Source organism: Gracilinanus agilis, chromosome 1, assembly GCF_016433145.1.
Source record: "Gracilinanus agilis isolate LMUSP501 chromosome 1, AgileGrace, whole genome shotgun sequence".
Classification (NCBI taxonomy): domain Eukaryota; kingdom Metazoa; phylum Chordata; class Mammalia; order Didelphimorphia; family Didelphidae; genus Gracilinanus; species Gracilinanus agilis.
In genome coordinates, this window is record NC_058130.1 from 648,350,017 (window position 1) to 648,371,892 (window position 21,876).

Sequence of the window (21,876 nt, forward strand, 5' to 3'; positions counted from 1 at the left end):
GGAAGCACATATTATTAATACATTTTACATATTACTTATTGTACTCATTAGTGCAGTAAATAGCAAGAGAGAGAAAATTGTCTTCACTACTCTGTGCTGGCTCGAATAGTTTCTCTCCTCTTTTTATTACCTATGTTTCCCTTCCATAGGGCCAGTTCTGGTGTTTTTCAACCATACAGAATAACATTGTATTTGTGAACTGAGGCTTATCCCAAACCAAAGATTTTGAAAACCTAAGTTAAAAATTAAAAAAAAAATAAAAATATAAAAATCTCACCTACAATTTCAATTTTTTACCGAATCTTGAGTGACCATTCAATGTAAATTCTGTGTATTTATCCACATATGTATGTGTGTGTGTGCAGATTATTGGATTATCAGATTGAAATAGCTATGTCTTAACTCATATTTATAACAAGAATGGTAACAATTGCTATTTATTTATTCAGTTTTTTCAGCTGTGTCCAGTTTTTTGTGACGGGGTAGACCTTTGCCCATGGGATTTTCTTGGCAAAAATACTGGAGTGGTTTGCCATTATCCTTTCCAGTGAATCACATTCTGTCAGAACTCTCCACTGTGACCTATTCATCTTGGGTAACCCTGCACAGCATGGCTCATAGTTTCACTGAACTATGCAGTTCCCTCTGCCATGATGAGGCTGTGATCCATAGGCAAAGAGTGGTTAAGTGACTTTCCCAAGGTCGCATAGTTAGGATGTTTCAGAGGCTGGATTTGAAAACCTACAGGCACTTTAAAGACTAAATGAGACAAAGTATATAAAGTGTTTATTTTTGCATTTGTGTGAAGGACTTATTTTTGCTCTAAGTTATCAACTATATATATATATATATATACATATATATGTATAAATGTATATATATTTATTTATTTAAACACACACATTATTTGTTATTATGACTGTTTAGTCATTTCAGTTGTGTCTGATTCTTCATTGACTCCATTTCTAGTTTTCTTGGCAAAGACCCTAAAGTGGTTTGTCATTTCCTTCTCTAGCTTATTTGATAGATGAGGAACTAAAGTAAACAGGGTTAAGTGACTTGCCCACAATCACCCAGCTACTAATTGTCTGAGACCAGGTTTGAACTCACAAAGATGATTCTTTCTGACTCTAAGACCAGCACTCTAATCACAGCCACCTAGGTTTCTACTATACATCTCTATATTATTATATTTAGTCTTCATTATAGCTCTGTGCTATTAGGTGCTATTTTTGTCCCAATTTTACAGCTGAGGCTTAGAGCTGAAGTTACTCAGGGTCATGTAACTATTAAATTTATGAAACAGGATGTAACATTTTATCCACCTGCCATCTAACTGCATATGAAAATATCAAGGGAAAAAAAGAGAAATTGTATATAAAAATGATTGGTGTTGAATATTTATTTGCTATAATAAAGCCTTAGATAACTGAAATGTTCAGCAAATAGACATTCAGTTAACTATGGATAAAAATATGGCCTTGGTTATACAAAATAGTTTTAAAATGTAGTCATGAACGTCTGAAAGTTGAGAATATTGTAAACTTTTAATTCGTAAAATCAATACCCCAAATTTTTGGTGCAAGAAGTTGTTGGGGAATTGTTTTGTTTTCAAGTGATTTTTTAAATTATTTTTTTATCAATTGGTATGTGTGTGTGTATATACACATGCATATAACTCATGAGCCCATGCTTGTTAGTTGAAAATGGAAACATGCATTCTGGCACTTTATTTTTAAATCTAGAAAGTAGTGGGAGGAGATTACCAAATGAGTTTAAGATTATACCTTACAGTGTTTTTCAGACAGCAAATAAAGAATCCCATCTCCTTTTGTATGATAGTTTGTGTTGCAATACCCTTACGTATTTCTGAGTTCCCTTGAGACCATAGGGTCAGTCAAGTGAGCATGTATCTCTGCCTCTTTTGTGTCTCCCTTTTTGGAATGAAAATTTGATTAAGGATGCCTTACATTTATCATATTTGAAAACTTATGTTTTGCAATTTTTATAAGTTCTATGACCTGGCCCTTAGTAGTGGAAAATTCTTTGAAAAAGCATCATGTGAACATTTTCCATTTTGTCTGTTGATTTCACACCCCTTATAAATACAAAAATATAGATCTCTTGGCTCCTTGATGGTTTTAATTTCCTGTGTCTGTGAATTTTATCCTTGAAAATTACCAGTTATTTGGGAGTTCTTTTTAAACAAGTGCCATTTAACAGGTATTACTCTTAACAGTTTATGTGAGGTTGGTGATAAATTACTACCATTTTGCTTCCTTCTCTCCAAATTTAGTAAATTATGTGAGTTATTTGGACTTAAGCCTGTTTATTTTTCATTTATAGGATCTGGTTTTTTAAAAGAAAAGAAAAAACATCGATTGTATAAATTCTTATGTCTTAGAGTTGGAAAACCAATGAGAAAAACATTTGTATCTCAAGCAAGTGCCACAATGCAACAATATGCACAAAGAGATAAGAAACATGAATATTGGTTTGCAGTGCCTCAGGAAAGGTAAGGCAAGATTTACTAACAGACTCCTAGTATTCATCCAAATATTTAAGAAATGAAAGAGAATGTTCATTGCATTTTAGAACCAAATTAAATCTCAAGATTAAGTGATTCATGCGTCTCTGATTTCATTAGTAAGGACATTCACTCTCCCAAAAGAGATTGTCATCCTACTACAATTTAGTAGGTTATCTTTTCGTTTTCTGAAGAAGAAAAACTCCTAACCACATAACTAGTTTGTTGACAGAGAAAAAGGTGTTAATGGAACACCAGTTTACCTTATTTGGGAGAAGTTTTTACACAGGTGGGCTATGTGGTGAATTTTTTAGGCAGCAACTCTCAAGACCATTGAATCTAGAGGGTTGTAATCTCCATCATTGAACTCTAACACTTAAATCTTTTAAAGTCCTGATGGTGAAGAGCTTAACTAGACTAGACCTAGGGTACAAACATAGACTGTTGCTGAGCTTTCTATTGAAATCTTTCAGGTTTGTTAGGTTCTATCAGATCTTTGAGAACTCATCCGTATGCTATAGGGTGCTTAGGTATTGAGATTCAAAGACTTAAATGAAATAGCCTCTGCCCTCAAATAGTATATCTTCTGTAGAGGGATATAACTATCCCTGTAGAGGGATATCCATAAAAGTAGATATAAAATATAGAAAAAAATAAATACAGGGATTTTGATTCTTTTTACTGAGGGAGGTGGGGGGGAATAGTGAAAGTGGAAAATCTACATTTTTTGCTTTTTTAGTGCAATGTGCTTTTAACCTTTCTGATTTCATAATATTGAAAATTAAATAGATTGATCACTGACTGAAAATAATTTCTTTATTTTACAAGTCAACCAAGGGAGCAGCTAGGTGCTCAATGGTTTGAGAATCAGGCCTAGAAATAGAAGCGCCTGGGTTCAGATTTGATCCCAGATACTTCCTAACTGTTTGACCCTAGGTAAATCACTTAACACCCCTGACCCCCCACCCCAAATGCCTAGCTCTTACTGCTTTTCTACCTTAGAAACAATACATAGTTTTGGGTCCAAGATGGAAGGTAAGGATTTTTAAAAAATCAACCAAAATTTTTAAAAAAAGGGTTCCTAAACCTTTAGAGTAAGAAAGGTTGTAGAATTTATTGCTAAAAGAGACTTTTGTGCTCACCTGTTCTAACACTAAGTTTATGCATGAGGAAACAGATTGAGTCATAAAAGTGTCTTATTCAAGATTACATACATAGTAAATAGCAGAAATGGATTTCAAACTGAGTTCCATTGTTATTTTTTTTCTATTAAACAACACACCCCCTCCCCAGGATCATTTAGTTTAGTACTCTTATTTTACAGATGAAGATATTAAGTTTCAGAGTTGTTAAGTATTTAGGATAAGATTAATGTAGAAAGAGGTAGCCCTTGAGCTGAATCTTGAAGGAAACAAAATATATTTTTTTTTAAACCCTTAACTTCTGTGTATTGGCTCCTAGGTGGAAGAGTGGTAAGGGTGGACAATGGGGGTAAAGTGACTTGCCCAGGGTCTCACAGCTGGAAACTGTCTAAGGCCTGATTTAAACCTATGACCTCCCATCTCTAGGCCTGACTCTCAAGCCACTGAGCTAACCAGCTGCCCCCAACAAAATATGCTAAGAATAAAATTTGAAAAGGAGTGCATTCCAGAAATGGAAGATGGCTGATACAAAGGCACTGAAATGTGAGCAAGAGTTAAAAGGTCAGATCAACCAGACCTTGTAGAGAATAAAGAAGGTGATGCATAATAAAGCAAGAGATTCAGGTAGAGGTCTGGTTGTGAAAGGCTTTCATTGCCAAACAGGATTTTTCTTTCTGCCTAGAGAAAGGGGGAGCTCTTTGGTTTATTGAGCTGGAAAATGTCAAGGTCACTTTTGCACTTAAGTAAAATCTCTTTGCTGGGGATATTAAAGTGGATTAGAATGGAGCAAGACTTGAGGCTTACATTGCACTCTTATTATATTAAAAGCTCATCATTGGGGCAGCTGGGTAGCTCAGTGGAGTGAGAGTCAGGCCTAGAGACAGGAGGTCCTAGGTTCAAACCCGGCCTCAGCCACTTCCCAGCTGTGTGACCCTGGGCAAGTCACTTGACCCCCATTCCCCACCCTTACCAATCTTCCACCTATGAGACAATACACCGAAGTACAAGGGTTTAAAAAAAAAAAAAAAGAAAAAAAAAAGCTCATCATGACTGTCTTTTGTCTCTTCAGTGCTTAGCACAGTGCCCAGCATATATTAGGTGCTTAATGTTTATTGAATTGAGGTGGAGAGACCAATTAATTAGAAAGCTTTTGTAAAAATCCATTCAAGAGGTAGTAAGGGGCTCAGTAGCTGTTGGAGAGAAGGAGACCTTTTTGGGCAATGTTTTGAGGATATAGATGACAAAATTAGGCAGTTGATTACATGCGTGAATGAGAGAGTGAGAAGAAAATTCTGACACAAAAAGTTGTGAACAAGGGTGATTAGAGGGATGTTGGTGTCTAATTAAAATGTTAAGAATAGCTGTTTCTTTTGACAATTGTATAAGTGGGTATATACATATATAATGTATTTGTATGATTTTTTTGATCCTGAATCCCTCTCCCCCTTGTCTTATACCAGCTATCCTTGAAAATCCAACCCAGAGTTATTCCCACCATCTATCTCCTCTGCTTCTACTTACCCACTGTTGAATGGAGTTAGAGGATGTCACTCAGTTGAGTTCTGGGTTAACCATAAATTGGAACAAAGCAATTTTAGTCTTTCTTAATTAATTCTGTATCCTGCACCCATAGAATCTGTTCCAAACCTTTTCTTTTCTCCAGAAATCAAAACTCCCTTACCTCCCAACCCTTTCGATTCAGGATGTCTTTTACTTTCTGAGAAAATAAGGCCATTTGCCATGATTACCCTTTTCTCTCTCTCTCTGTTATCTCCAAATCCCTTATCATCTTTTCTCCTTTCATCCATTTTTTGGTCTTTCTTACTGATTCCAACCCATTTAGATATGTTTGATCCTTCACCTTTTCTATAACTAAATGACACCCACAGTCATCCTCTCACTCATTTGAGTATTTCCTAATCTCCTGGTTTTTCCTCTTCCACCTTCAGACATGCCTAAATATCCTTTAAAAAAAGGGGGGGGGGTTAAGTTACCTTAAAAAAGTGTTATGGGGCTACAACCTGGTGTTGTGAGGTACAATGTTGAACCCCTGGGTTCGGGAAGGATACCTTTTGCAAGAATGCAAACTTAGCTTAAAAGTAAAATAAGAAATTTATTAATTAGGAAAGTAATGTTGAGAATGGCCAGGAGAATAGCAAGGTGGAATAGCATGGTGGAACAACTAAATGGGGAGCTATTCCTTGGGGGGGGGGACAGCATGGATGGAGAAGCTGTTTCCCCAGTTATAGTGTGAGTGGAACAACCCTAGGGGTTGCTCCCAGAATGCTTCAGTTCAGGGATTTTTATATTCTTTACTACAGTGGAAAGGTAACTGTAGTGTGATAACCACTTAGGCATTTTGTGGGATTTTTGGTCATTTGACCTGGTTGGCCTGAAGACATAGGGAGTGGCCCTCATAGTTCAGAAGACCTATAGATGTCTGAGATACACATTGATGACGTCAAGGTATATAGCCTGGATCCATTTCAAACTAAAGGACTATTCAAAGGTGATGCTAATCTCCTGGCCTTACTGGATCTATCTGATGGTCTTGGGTTAAGAGTCACCAGGACAGAAAGGAGCAAGGGAATTTCCCTGTTTTCAGTTTGCCTGGGTTAGGGGGTCCAGTGTCCATGCCATCTCTATACAGTGCCCATGTCAAAAGCATATTTACTTTATTCGTTTTGACCATCTCTGCTGCATTTGGCACTGTTGGCTGGTTTCTGCTTCTCTGTACGGTTTCTTTTCCTGCATTTCTTATACTACTCTCTCTCTCCCTTGAGTTCCTAACTGTTTGATGCTTCTTGGTCTCCTTGGCTGGCTCATCATACTCCTTAAATCTGAGGCCCATTGCCAGCCCTAGTATTCTTTTACTTTATTCTGACTGTATCAGCAGCCATAGGTTTAATTATTATCTATGCAGACAACTCCCAGATCTGTATTTCTGGTCCAGTTCTCCTGAGTTTCAGACCCACAAGACCATCTGCCCTGTGGGGTATTTCAAGCTACTTGTCCCTGAGATATCTCAAACTGAGCATTTGCCATCTGAAGTAATTATCTTGATTCCACCCTTCTTTCCTGGATCTGCCTATTCAATTGAGGGCTTTACCATTCTTGCATAGGCCCAGGTTATCATGTCAGCATCATCTTAGGTTCCTTGCTTTTCTCTCATTACACATATCTAATTAGCTGTTAAATCTTCTTGATTCTGTTTCCCTGACCTACTCTTCACTTCTCTATCCTGCTTTTTTCCTATCCTGGAGATACCTCCACCCTGAAGCCACTTGGCCAGACCACCTTTTATAAGGTCTCTCTTTACTCCTGCCTCCACACTACATTCTCTGGTTTTTCCCACCTCTGACTATAGCCTTGACCCTTCAGGGATATCCTTTACTTTCTCTTCTTCCTGCCTTGTGTACCACCCCTGTCCCTAGTTTTAGATCTTCTGGACGTTTTGTCTTTCCCCAGTGGAATGCAAGTTCCTTTGAAGATGAGGTCTGCCTTTTTTTAAACTTTGATCTACAGCCTCAGTGCTTTTCCTTAACCATAAATGTAACTATTATTCAATAAATTTGAGTTGCTCATGCTAGCAGTGAGCTAAAATATAACTCTTATTTTGGTTTTAGAAGGCCTTCATAACTTCATTGTTACATTATATTCCTTCCTGAATATTATGGGGTTGCCAAAATGGACTTCTCTGTATTCCTCCCACATGCACTATTTCTCATCCATTGCCTTTGTACTAGCTGCCCCTATGCCTTGAACATGCTCTTTCTTCATTTCTACCCTATAGTATCTCTAACTTGCAAGCACAGTTCAAGCATCTTCTCCATGAGACTTTTCATTGCCTTTTCTTCCTAATGTCTTTGAATTGATTCTGTATATGTTTATTCTCTCTCTACTTTTATCTATATACTGGCTTCCCAAATGGAACAGAAAACCCTTGAGCGTAGGGATTACTTCATTTTTGTTTGTGTGTCTCTTGCTATTGATCTCGACAAATTCTGTATATACCTGTGCATAGAATTTATGGGATCGTCAATCTAAAAATAAAAGGGACTATCAAGTCTTTTAAGTCTTGTTTTATAGTTGAGGAAGCTGAGTCCTGGAATATTAAGTAAATTGCCCAGTGTTACACAGGTAGTTCAGGGGTAAACATGGGGTATGAACTCAGGCCTGCTGACTCCAAATCCAACCCTGCCAGTGATGTCTAAACTAGATTAGTCTGTTCATTATTCAAAGATTGTATGAGTATCCAATTATGTGTAAGGCATAATTCTGACTCTTTATCAAATAATGTTGTACCAGTTAGTATCTTGGCCTCCAAGGAATGTCTGTTATAGTAAAGGAGTTGATACATATATCTGCAAGGCAGATTAATACAAACTATATAAATTCAAATAAGATTCCTTTAACTTCCAAAGTAGTTACTTCCCTGTGTACTTTTCCTCATACATAGATTCATCTGGTTTTTTGCTCATTAATCCTTTTCTTCTTCTAATGTCTAGGTTTCACTGCCTTTTATCTGTCACTCTCCTTTTTACATACTAAGATTGAAACTGGAAAAGGCCTAGTTAAATCCAGCTCTATCATTCTACTGATGAGGGAAAGACCTTAGAGAGTTTCAATGATTTGACATTCTTTCAAATAGTATGAAGGGCAACTGAATTAAATTCAGGTCCTCTGACTCAAATGAATATTTCTAAACCTTTGTTTACATAGCATATCTGTGTGAGTACTGTGGCCTATCCTCATGAGGATACAAAATGAAAGAGGGAAATATGACTGTTAAAAAAATTTCCAAGTAAAATATCTTTGTCTCTTATGTGCTTGATTAATATTGAGTTATTATTAATTGAGTGTTACTTAGAATTACACTGAGTTCTTTTCCCATTAAAAACAACAATACCTATTCAAATCCTAACCATATATATGTATATATATAATATACATAAAATATATATTAAAATAACATGTGTATATATATTAGTATATATTTATATATTTATCACTTTTTTGTGATGCCTTGATTAAAACACAAACCATTCTTCCCCTTTATCCAAGTTTACAGTGGATGTCTTTTAAATCCTAAATTAGGAGTTCTCTTTATATAAGTAGTTAAATAGTTTTTTTTGGTTACTATTAATTTGTTTCAGTCCTATCTGTTTCTTCAAGACCGTATTTGAGGTTTACCTGGAAAAGGTACTGAAGTGGTTTGCTGTTTCCCTCTTCAACTCATTTTACAGATGAGGGAACTGTGTCAAATAAGATTAAGTGATTTGCCAAGGGTCACACAGCTATCTAATATCTGAGGTTGGATTTGATCTCAGGAAGATGAGGCTTCTTGACTGCAAGTCTAGCACTCTTTATTGCACTACTGAATATAGTATTTTTAGCATTTGAGCTGTTGAAACAGACTTTTATTTATTTCTATTAATGTTTTTACAAGCAATACAGAATGCAGTTCTGTGGTACTGCCATCTTGTGGCATAAATGATATACCACAAATATTGATAAATGAAATAGATGAATATTTACCTAAATGTAATCTTTATTTTTAGATTCAGAAGTCAAAAGTTAAAGCAGTCGATTTTTTTCTCTTGACTATACTTCTTTGTTATAACATTTTGGGAAGAGAAGTGATTGTTGAGTGGTGACGGTGGAGGTTAGTAGTAATACTTAAAAATACAACAGAAGAATAGAAGGAAATTCAGACAAGGACAGAAATTAGCAAGGGTGCTGAGGGTCCTGTCATTAACTTTTATTTACATATACATACATTCTTGCCTATAAATATAACTAGTCCCAAATAGACTCAAAGATTTATATACAGGATCTTTTTCTGACCTTCATTGTATATGAAAACATTCATACATATTAACAAATTTTCTTTTTTTAAAATAGGAAATAAAAGATCACTTTCTATTTTTAAAAAGTAATTTAAAAACCACTCATTTTGTTTATTTTAAACTTACCTTTTCATTTAAGCCTAAAAGTTGACATTTAAGCATTCACATATTAACTTGTTCACAAAGAATGAACTCATTTAACTAATGATTTTATTTAGCTTTTCTTGGAGGTCATTAACATCACAAAGGGATAATTGAATATGGAAGTGTTGAATTGTTAATTTTTTGAATACCCTTTTGATTATATTGTGTAGAAAATATAGGTAAATAATGGTAATGGAGACACCAGGGATGTTATAATAAGTCCAAATGATTGTAGGTACACACACACTGGGTTGTAGGAGAGACTAGACCAGGTTGGGAGACCAGAGCAGCTAAGCTGCTCCTAACTGACAAAATGGCTGTTGATCAACTGTCACCCTGGACCAGAGGCTTTGAATCCAACAGGCAAGGTAAAAGGGATTAACTGGTTTTAATTATGTATGACTAAAAGGTGGGATAGGGATTTCTACTCTAAAACCTTAAAGCCTAATGACAAAACCCACAGGGAAAGGGGAGGATTTCCCTACACTAACTTAGTGACTTAAACAGACAGGGCCCAAGGAGCTGTAATGGAGTCTCTGGGTGACTGCCTCAGACCTGGAACCTGCCAGGCTTGAGTAGCACAGCTAAGGGCTGATGTGGCTTTGGGGTTCTCACTGTAATCCACTGATGACCTCTGGATGCCAAGAGCCAAGGAGGTCTCAGGTACCAAGTTGAGAGGGTGTGCTTGAGACACTGTCCACCAGATCCCAAACTTCTCCTCTTCCCTTGGAATCGCACTGTAGATCTTGTCCTCTTTGCTAGATGCCACCACCACACAGGATCCCAGGGAAAATCAGGATGCAGGGTGTCCTTTACTCTGGGATCTCCCAGGGATAACCACAGTTTGTGCTAACCCCTAATGGAGTCCCTCTCAGAGCACAAGTCACTTCTTCCTGCTCCTTCATTCCATCTTGGAATTCCCAGCTCCAGCTCCTTCCTGCTAGATACACCTTAATTCTTAATTACTAACTAATCTGATCTTCCTCACAACAATTGATAGTTACCTTTAAGAGAATTTAAATACTAAAGTTTTTGGTCAAGAATATAACTGTTAGCATCACACTGGGTCATTGGCTATTTTAATCAAATAGTCAGTTGATTGATATAATTTAGTGTGTTAAATAATTATGACCAATGATGACACATACAATTAAAATAAATAATCCACCCTCAGACTTCATTTTTATTAAATGTTTCTATCTTCTTAAACCGCTGTTTATATAGTGAGTGAAAAATCAGAAAAAAAGTACAAAAAATTAAATAATTAAATACTGAATCCAAATGCATTGTGTGTCTTTAGATGCATTAGTTTTTTAGAGACGAATATACCAATTTTACCTTTTTACTCCCTCCCCCTCAATATAAAAAATAGGGCTTTTAATACCTTACATTTGTGCATATTTGTTTAGGAGTTTGGTGGACACTTGTGTTAATGAAACCAAGATCACAGGTTTAATTGCTATTACAGGTCTTGTTTTCCTGGTCATAGACTATACCTGTAACTTAGATATTATTAATTATAAGGAAGAATTTATACAAAGGTGACTCATCTGACTTGTTTATTCAATTCATCAAAACATTATTGAAACAATTTAAAACTTCATATGCTGTTAGTATTGGTTATGTTTTCCACATAGGAGGTATAACATATCCATACATATATCTTCGAAAGAGTTAATACTATATTTTCTAAAAAGTAGTAATGTTATCATAACTAATGATTTCAATTATTTCTCATTTGTTAAATGCTAATGGAATGGTTTATTCAGAATAAAAAAAGAAAAAGAATTGTTCTTAATCAGATAGGAGTTTTAGCATAAATTTATCTTTTTTAAAAATTTCATATCGTTAGTATTAAAATGAGTTAAAATTCCCATGTCACTGGCTTAAAAAGTGTTTTTCTTTCCAGTTCAGTTTTATTTTCAGGTCAGCATTTTTTACTCTCCTTTCAACTCCTCCTGACCTCCATTTGAAAGCAAGGAAAATTAAATCCATTACAACACATATATAATAAATTTTTTAAAAAAATTCCCGAATTGGCCATGTCCACTCCCTCCACATACCTAAAACAAACAAACCTCAGTTAGGGTTCCAAATCCTTCCCCTCTCTATTTGGATGTTAATTGTATGTTTTGTTTTGAATCCTTTGGAATTATGGTTAATTTTTGTGTTGATCAGAGTTCTAAAGTGTTGTGATAATGATATTAAATCTAAAGATGGGCAGGGTAGATTTAATCTCAAATCATTGGATCATTGTTTTTGTCCTCTTTTCCTTTTATCCCCAAATTTCTGTAATTTAAAAGTTAATGTTTACAAGAGCTTTCGGGGAGACCAGTCTCCCTCATGCACTTCATGGGGGGAATATGATATTGGAAATTTGGGGTCCTTGAACTAATTTTGAGGTCCCTGATCTAAACTTCCTCTGGACATTTAGAGCTCTTTCAAACTATATTTCCCAAGAACCAACTGGCTTCCTCTCTTGTATAATCACATGGCCAGGAAGCGTAATCACATAGAGAGATGTATAAAGACTGAGGACTGGATTGATACTTGATCTTTTCTCGTTGTGGAGCAGGAGCCAGGATGGGAGGAGCAGGTAATGGCAGGTCCTTTTAAACAGACACATGGCTTCATTTTCCTAAATGGCTATCAATAAACCCTTAAAAACATTAATATTTTTAAATCTATCCTTTTATATTAATTTTATTTCTTACAGTGTTTCACAATTATTTTTCTTTATCATACTCTTGTTTTTGTATACATTTTCTTATTGATTCTGTTCACTTCACTTTGTATCATTTTATTCGTCTTTCTAGGTTTCTATGAAACCATCTCCATCATCATTTGTTAAAGCATAAAAATATTCCATTACTTTCAAATACCATAGCTTGTTCAGCTATTCTCCAGGTGATGAGTATCTCTATAATTTCTAAATTCTTTGCCACCACAAAAAGTGTTTATATAAATATTTTCTGTACATATGGGAGTCCTTTTCTTCTTTAATTTCTTTTGGGTCAAAGTATACGCCCAGTTTAATAGTTTTTTGGCCATACTTCCAAATTGCCTTTCAGCTTGTTTGGAGTAGTTCATAGTTCCACCAACAGTGCACTGATGTACCTGTTTTCCTACTTTTTCTCTAGCATTTGTCATTTTAGGAAATTGATGTTGGGAATTTAGCTCATAATACATTCTTGATTATATGACAGGCTAGTCATATAGATGGCTTTAATGAATATTCCTGTGTAGTTCAGACTTCCTTACCAGCAACCTTGGAATGAAGGAAGTGAGCACAAACAGAGGCAGGCAAAGTTTATAGGTATCTTTGTTCAGTTAATACTTTCAGTTTTGGAGCCAAGCTGTCAGGAAATTCTATAGAGGGGACTTTGCATGCTGTTGCATTTAATGTCCGAGATACAGTTAGAATGACTTTGTGCTTTACAGGCTTAGAGAATTGTAGGTTAGAGTTGGAACATTAGATAGCTGTTTCAAAAGTTGTTTCTCTCTTTACCTTTTTTTATTTTAATGTATGAAAAAACTGAGTACTAAGGCACTGAAGTGACTTGTTAAGAGAAATGGCAGAGATGTGACTTGAACTGTTCAAATCTTTTGACACTGCATTAGCAGTCTTTACAATGTCTTAAATGTGTAAAACTATGTTTCAACTATTTTTATCTTTCAGCTGTGCACATTGTATTTCAGTATGTATTATGTACCTAGAATATTTTCATGTCTCATTTTGTCTTCTAAGAGAATTTCACTTTAGATATCATGAGAGGTTGATATAAGTAGTTGCTAATGACACCTGTATATATTTTGTGCTTATAGGACAAATCACTTATATGCATTCTTCATTCACTGGAGTCCAGAAACATATATAGAAGATACTGGTGAATTTACTAGAGAACCAGGATTTATAGTAGTAAAGAAAATGGAAGATTCTGAAACTACTGATGATTCTACAAGTGAAGAAACACTCAAAGAGTGGGAGGTAAGGAAACATTTCAAGATACTAATTGATTGTTTTACTTTACATGTTTGTAAAGTAAAACTACAGAAGTTCAAATGAATTTATCAGATAACAATTTTAGTTTTTAAAAAGTTATATTTACTATTGCTTTGTATATATTTAAGGAGTAAATTTAAGACATTATATTTAGTCCTTAGTCTTCTTTTTCTCTAAATTATAATTAGATAACAGTATAGCACTTAAATTGCTTTTTGTGTTTGAGGATATTCCATATTTTGATGTAAAAATTGGAATAATGTCAACCACCTTATTATACCAATTGTCATTTTTTCCCTTTTCATGAATTAGATTTCTAATAATGATGTATTCTATTGGTCATTCAACAAGCATTTATTAAGTGTTTCCTTGGACAGTATGCTAGGTGCTAAGGATAACTGAGAGAATGTCTAGTACATAACATAGCCATTCAGTTTATTAATCTCCCTTTTAAATCAATTAAACTAAAATGCCGATATGTGAGAGAGAAACCAATGAAAATTGTGCCCAAGTCATCAAACAATTTTTGTATAATTCCTAGCTATGGGACCCTGTGTAATTGCCTTGCCCCTACTGTTTTTCTGCCATGGAACTATACTTAGTTTTGGTTCTAAGATGGAAGTAAAAGTTTAAAAAAAATTTCTTTATGAAACAATTTATATGGAATAAAAATTTTGTGGGTTGAAAATTTAATTGATTCTATCTGTCCCATGTACATAATCATCAAGGAGCTTTATTATACAAAGTTAATCTAATAAAATCATGATTAATAATTTAAGTAGGTTAAATTTATTATTATTGACTATTGTTGGACTAGTAGAAACATTTTTACTTTTATTGGATAACAGGTTTTATAGTGTTTTGTTGCCTGGACTAGTCTCTCATTGCTTGCTGCATTAGGAAATATACAGCAGATACTAAAATGTGGTAATAAGTGTCTGGTCAAAAGTCATTTATCTCTTTCATACATGTTACTGCCTGTATTTGTGTATATGTTAACATATATTTGTATTTTACATTCTTTGTATATGTAATCACTATATATGCATATATATATTTATATTTGCTCTTTCATTTTAAAGCTCTCATTTTAAGAACATTTAATTCCATTATATTCATCATATGCACATAAGTATCAAGTAAGAAACTACATCATGAAGTATTATAAATGTTCATCATAATTGCAATAAGTTAAAATGCTTCTTTAAAAAAGTTGTTATCCCTCAAAATGTTACCTCAGTACCATAGAACTTAACTTATTAATTATATTCATTTGGATGTAACTTGTTTTGTCTTGTCCAGTAGGGTGTAGGTAATTGAATTCAGGGAGAAGGTGTGAATGTAAAAAAGGCATAAGTTTAAATGGAGAAGAGATAAAAATGTTTCTAATGTACATATGGAAGAATTGAGCAGGGAGGAATTTCAAATGATCCAGAATCATTCTTCATTTTCAGAACATTTATCAATTTTTAGGTCTCAGTAAGCCTTTGAGATTATTTGGTTTTTTATTTTACTTTCAAAACAATTACTTATCTGGAGAGGAGAGGTTGCGTAGTGTCCTCCAATTGTGTCTCTTTATAATCCTTGCTTCCAGCAAGAGTAAATTTGAATCAATTAAGTTGATGTGTTGAACGCCTGTGCTATGGCAAGGCTACTATTAGAATTCATACCAAGATATCAAGAAGTAATAGCAACTCTAGAGTCATAAGGTTGTGAAATAGTAGCTTGTTTTTGTTAATTACCATGAACCATGTTCTTTTCTCTGAACCATTAGGCCTTTCTCCACATCATGTCTGCTGGTTTGTTTGGGACTCTGTTCCCTCCCTCATATTTCATATCCAGTCAGTTACCAAGCCCTGGCTTCCACCAGCATGGTATCTCCTTTATCCCTGGCTTCTTCTTTACTCATACTTCCTTAGTACAGTTCTTTATTATCACTTACCTTGACTATTAGAAGAGCCTCCACTCTTTAGCCACATCCTTCACATTGTTCACCCATCCAGGCATGTAACTCCTTTGCTCAGAAATCTTCCGTAACTCCTGGTTACCTCCTGGGTAAAGTCAGCTTCCTCAGACTGGTATCCTGGACCTTCACAACCATCCACTTTTCATCTTTCTCTTGTTTCTATTTGCACATACAGCCTTCAAGCCAAAAAAGACAATCTTTACCCAGAGCACACTAGGCATTCTCTTGGTGTGACCTGTTTCTCTTCTTTGTTGAAATCCTTCTCCTTTAGAACCCAAATCAGATACAACTTCCTTTGCTAAATCTACCTTGATCTCTGTTAATAATAGCCTTCTCCCTTGAACCTCATATAGTATATTTTAGTTTGGCAACTATTTAACTTATATTGAATATTATAGTTACTCCTGTTTAGTCTACTCCCCAGGAGACTTATAAGCACTTTGAGAGAAAAGTATACACATTAGGTGTTTAATGAGTACAATGAGCATAATCCTTTTTAAGATGAATGCAAAACCTATGTGGAGATGTTTTCTTCCAAATTTTCTGTAGTATGAGGGGATTCCTTTAAGCTTATCAGTTTTAAATGGCTTACTGGTTAACCTAAAACTATGATATAAAAAATGTGATCTGCTTCATTTTTCCAGCTTCAATAGAGAATAAATTATATTTCTAGAATGAATTTTTCAGACTAACTAAAGTTTATTCCTCCTTCAGGTGACAATATCACCGTTAGTATTTTATGGATTTGTAATAGAAATCTGACTCAAGTGTATACTTACTTACACCTTTGACTGCACTTATTACCTGTGTGATGTTAGACAAGTCAGTTAAACTCACTAAAATCTGTTTTTTCATCTTCATAGCATGAAGAAGAGAACATTGTCGGGTTCTGAGGAATAGACAGAGATTTAATAGCTATATACAAGTATCTGAAGTGTTTGTATGTGGAAGAGAGATTGCACTGGTTTTGATTGGTCCTGGAAGTAAGGGGGTGAGGATGGAATATGTGAAGGGCTATATTTTGGTTTAGTAAGAGGGGAAACCTCCCAACAACTAGAGCTAGTTAGAAGTAGAATGGACTATCTCAGAAGATGGCGGATTCAACATTACAGAGGGCATGAGGGGGTAACTGCATGGCCAACTTGTCCTAGGTGTTGTAGAGGGGACTCCTGTCCAGGAATGGGATGACTTTTCTGATCTCTAGGTCTCCAACAACTGAGGTTTTGTGATTCTATGATATGACAAGGATTGTTTGACAAAGAGGCCAGCCTTAGGTGAAATTATTTAATTATGTGATGCTTGTATTTTCCCCTCAGTCTTCTTATCTTTTTCCATGTCTGCTTTCTGTGTCTCCTGATTTTTCAGTGCAATCCCCACTCCTCAACATTCACTTCATGTGTCTGCTGCTATTGCTACTATTGTGTCAGATTCATAGAGATCTACATTATAAAAAGTTGCTGCTACTTTTAAGTAGCAAAGGCCACCAGTGCCTATGAAAAGAAAGAGGAGGAGCCCAGAGGGGTGGTGATGGTGGTGGGAAATGCTGCTCTGTTTCCTCTTTGGAGTGTCCTCAGCTCCTTTGCTATCAAGAGCCCTAGATTCAAGTGAACATTCCCTTTGGATGAGGTCTGCAATAAGGAATGAGGGTATAAGGGAAAGATAGGAATATGTTCATAAATATTCAACAACTAGCCCTCCTGGGAGGAAATATACTCATGACACACTTTTAAAATAATTTGCATTATTAAGATGGTTTCTGACACCTTCTTGGGTCTAGACAAGCATCAAATAAATTAAGCCCTGATCTGTAGCATTTATCAAATTCCACAGTATAAATGCTCACACAGAAAATTTGGCTTTCTGGAACTAATCCGAGTTGATTCTAGCACACACCCTTGGAAAAAGCTCAACAATTTTTTATATTCACCTGGTACAATTTAGTGCTTCCCTAAAGTTCTATTGCATGCCATATTGTGGCCTATAGGTAGCCCTGGGTTCTCAGATTGCCCACTGAAATCAAGCTAGGAGACATCATTCTAACCTAGAAAGGCTTATAATCTGAACCTAGCAGCAGACTATGTCCTCTACTCTATGTCTGTTGTCCAGTGACCAGTTTAGGTACTTGGAGGTTATTGACTATTTTCAGCCACAGCAGCTCTCAAGACCATTCACCAAATAATAAAGGGCTTGTGATCTCTGGGTTGAATCCATACCAAGAATACATAAATTAGGTATCTGTTTTGATAATAAATTTTATCTTTGAATTTGTTCTAAATACTACTTTTGATGGTAATTATTAAAATGACCAAAACATATCCACAAATCAACATAATGACAAGAGTTTTCAAGAATTCTTTCCTACTGAAGACTCTGTTTCTTATATTTTTAATACAATTCTGTTACTTTATTCTTTTAAGTACTATGTCTCTTCGTTTGTTCAAAGTTAAAAATAAACCCAGAAAATTGTCCAACCTTACCTTCTTTGATACCAAAATGATTATTTCTACAACAGTCTATTCTAAAATTCTAAATTGTCCAAGATTCAGTTTGTCTCTGGTACTGGGGCTATGGTATTTTGAGAGAGCAGATTTGCTGAAAAAGAACTCCACATTCTTGGGAACTGTGAAACTTTGGATTTATATGTCAATTTGTGATAGAGTGGATTTTAAAATTATTTTACTATCTTAATTATGTATGTGAATGAGACAACATGGCATGACAGATAGAGCTGTTCTCTCAGAAAGACTTAAGTTCATCTCTGTCACATGCTGTCTGAAAGAGGATAATCACACACAGTGTTCCAGGTTGGGAAATCTAAAAATTGCAGAGCAGGTGTGGATTTGCATCAGTTGAAGGAGTTCCCTCTAGGGAAGGGAACTGTATGGTCTGGGAAAACAAAGCAAAATATGTGTGGATTCCTATTTCAAGTGTAAATATAATACAGATTTGCTGGTATGCTCAAAATAGAACCAAACACGTGGAACATAGCATTTCTATGGATATGCTTTTCAAGTTTTTTTTTCTCTTAAAGGATATTAAAAGTTCTAAATGGAGTTATCTTTAGAAAGTTTATCATGTGGAAATAAATGTTCTGTCTCTTTAAACTTTTTAGTCCTTTCTCTGAGCATATGGTATGGTGCAACCAAACTTAAGTATGGTCATTCCCTCCCTTCCCAGTTCCACAGTCACCACTCAGGACTAGCTTGGCTGGAATGTGACTTACTGATTAGCTCTTTGTCTTGTCAGTCAAGCCTTTGTGTGTAGCAAACTGTTTTGTCACTGGAGTGCTGTTCTTATGTTGGGAATTTTTCTTGGATAGAGAGACTGCTTTGAAAAACAGCTGTCATGTAATTTAACTTAGTTTGTCTTTAAAGGGAAATGTCTCGCCTCTGGTATGGAAAGAAGGGAAGAAGACAGCAATCAATTAATCATAAATACAGTCTGGTAAATTTCAGTCAAGCATTTTGATTTTTATATTAGCTTTCTTTCTTGTGGGAATGTGGTCCAGAAAGAACCACATTTTTCTCAAAGTTTGAGCATAGGTAATGCTTAGAAAATGTCTGATTTTCTAATAACTTTCAAAATGTGCTTTCAAATAATGTTGCCATATTCTTACATCTGTTAAAATGTAATGAGTTGTGTTACATAATTTTTATTTTGTCAACACAATTGTTTGAGCCAGTCTACAGTTGGGGGTGGGGGTGTCTGAATTTAGATTTTAACTGATGTAATGCAGGATTACATAGTTATACTTAACATTTTTTTCAGTTAAACTATTTAATTTGTTCAGAATTTTAGTTTTAAAAAGAATGTAAATCTGTTTATTCACATTTTGGAATCATAATACCTTTTAAGGATGATAATTTTATATATCTTATTACCAAGGAACCCAGTATAATTTGTATTGTTAAATGTTTGGAGAAATAATGAAAATATTTGAGATTAGAATCCTAAGAAACAAAAAAGGAATAATCATTAGACAAGTGGAACCTATTATAATTTGAGTAGTTAATTGTTTAGAGAAATTATGAGTAGAATGTTTGAGGTTAGAATTCCTAAGAAATGAAAACTTGATTTATCAACTTACGTTTTCATTCAGGATTTTAAAATAACCAATGTAATTAAAAAAAACAACAAATTTCTAAGAGCTCAAATCAGAAAAATTTTAAATAATTATTTTGCATGTAAAAATTTTAACTACATGGGAAAATTCTTTAATATAAAAGTCCATCATTTGAAAATGTTTGCTGATAGAGCTGAAATAAATATTTGCAATATTTAAGCCCAATAAATATGAATGGTTGGAGAAAGATATATTCTAGTTTTTTAGCCTTTGTTGAAAACATCTTTATTTTACTTTACTGGCATTGTTATACTTTTTTCTTAGCAGCTGGTTCAAACTTTCTTTGATCCTAATCTTAAAGTTCTTATTAAATTAAAGGATATCATAAACATGTGAGTTAATTTTTCTTGTAATATTGATATAGGAGGCATTTAAGAGAGAATAGATCACATGAATGCCTTATAGGACTGACTATAAACTTGGAGCTTAAAATATTTTGTTGATATTGTGTCATTTATTGTCATAACCATTGAACATTTCATATGAGTGGTTTCCAGGTGAAGGTTCTGTTTTCACTGAATTTATACTTTTCTGGTGTAGGATTTGTTTCCTTTGGTTTTATAGTTATTTATTCAACAACCGTTTACTTAGTTCCTTTCCCATGCAAAAAACTGTACTTGTGTGTATAGATTATACAAATAATCACATTTCTGTAGTACTTATAGAGTTACAAAAACATGGTCACAGGGTATTGTGAGGGTGTAATGCAGACAGAATTCCCATTTTACAGGATTATAGGCACATTCACCAGGTTTTATATAGTCAATTCTATTATTTATCTTTTTGAAGGAGAAAGATTAACTAAATTGATATATGGTAGTGTTTATCTATCATTTCATCTGCCAGTGCTCCTCAGAGACCTCTTACACAGTTCACTGAGTGATAGTCCTGCCCATTGTAGTTAGCTTTGTCCAGAGTAGAGAAACTGTCAGGTCCTTGCTCAAATAAAACCTTCAAGTATTTGCTTTAATTACCTACACATGCCAAAACTAAATATTCCTGCCCTTAAGATGCTTACAAGATGAAATGTACTAGTTTAGACTAAAAGTTGGTGTAAACTTGTAGTATCTGCTGCCAAGGAGGCAGAGCTTGGTGGAACACTTGAGTTTAGGAATTCTGATCTATAGTAGCTCTAAAGCCAATCTACACTAAGTTTAGCATTGCACCATTGTGGTATGCCCCTAGGAGTGAGTGTTACCAAACTACCTTTTAATGAGGGGCAAAATGGCCCAGGGTGGAAATTAGAGCAGTTCAAAGTCTTGATTTGGATTGATTTGGGATCTAGCCTCTGGTTGACCTCTATACTTCCAACCTGGACAAGGTAGGGAGACCTAATCAACTTGAAACAAAACAAACTCCCCCACCAAAAGAAACAGAACAAAGAGAAGAAGCAAACCATTAGCATTTTTTATAAACCTTTGCTACAGTCTGATAATTCCATTAAAATTCTAAATTCTAATCTCTGGCCATTTTCCTTCTGGATATTTTTTTCTGCTTTGGGATTATGTGACTCTTTTCTCTTGTTTTTCCTCCTACCTGTCTGATTGTTCTTTCTGAGTCTCTGGTATCCAGTAATCCCTTTTCTCTATTCACACAGCCACATTAGTTGAAGTTCTCATCCCTCTTAGCTTAGAATATTTTAATACCTTCTAATTGGTCTCTTCTGCCTCAAGTTTCTCATCATTCAATTTAATCCTCTGCATCAGTAAACAAAGTAGTTTTCCTTAAGTATAAATCTGATCATGTTACTACCCTACTTAATAAATTCTAGTGGTTCCCTTTTTCTTCAAGGGTAAAATATATATTCTTCTGTTTAACTTTTGAATCCCTTTACTGGCCCAACCTTTCTTTCCAACCATATAGGACATTATTCTCTCCCAGACTCTGTAATCCAACTAATGAGAACTTTTTCTCTTTTCTTCAGCATTCCATCTCTGGCCTCTGCCTAGAAAGCATCACCTCCTTAACATGTCCGAAAATCTCTTTCTTCTTTCAAGAAATAGGTCATTTACTGCCAGCCTAATCTGTGTGGCCTTTTCTGAGCTCTGGACTACCTCTTCTCCCTGCATTATTGGTGCTCACAAATGAGACTCTTGCTTTAGAGATGTATGCCTCCCTTCAT

At 35.0% G+C, this 21,876-nt stretch overlaps 1 protein-coding gene across 3 annotated transcripts in view; it reads left to right on the top strand.

Annotated features, from left to right (window-relative positions):
• Window positions 1-21,876, top strand: part of OXR1 (oxidation resistance 1) — a 193,652-nt gene that overhangs the window by 149,612 nt on the left and 22,164 nt on the right. For 2 of the 3 annotated variants that reach the window (XM_044668767.1, XM_044668773.1), the window contains exon 1: window positions 19,010-19,075. In XM_044668767.1, coding sequence (XP_044524702.1) covers window positions 19,010-19,075 — 66 coding nt within the window. Of the gene's footprint in view, window positions 1-2,346; window positions 2,516-13,487; window positions 13,651-19,009; window positions 19,076-21,876 lie in introns of those variants that run through there. The other variant, XM_044668761.1, reaches the window with a different exon arrangement.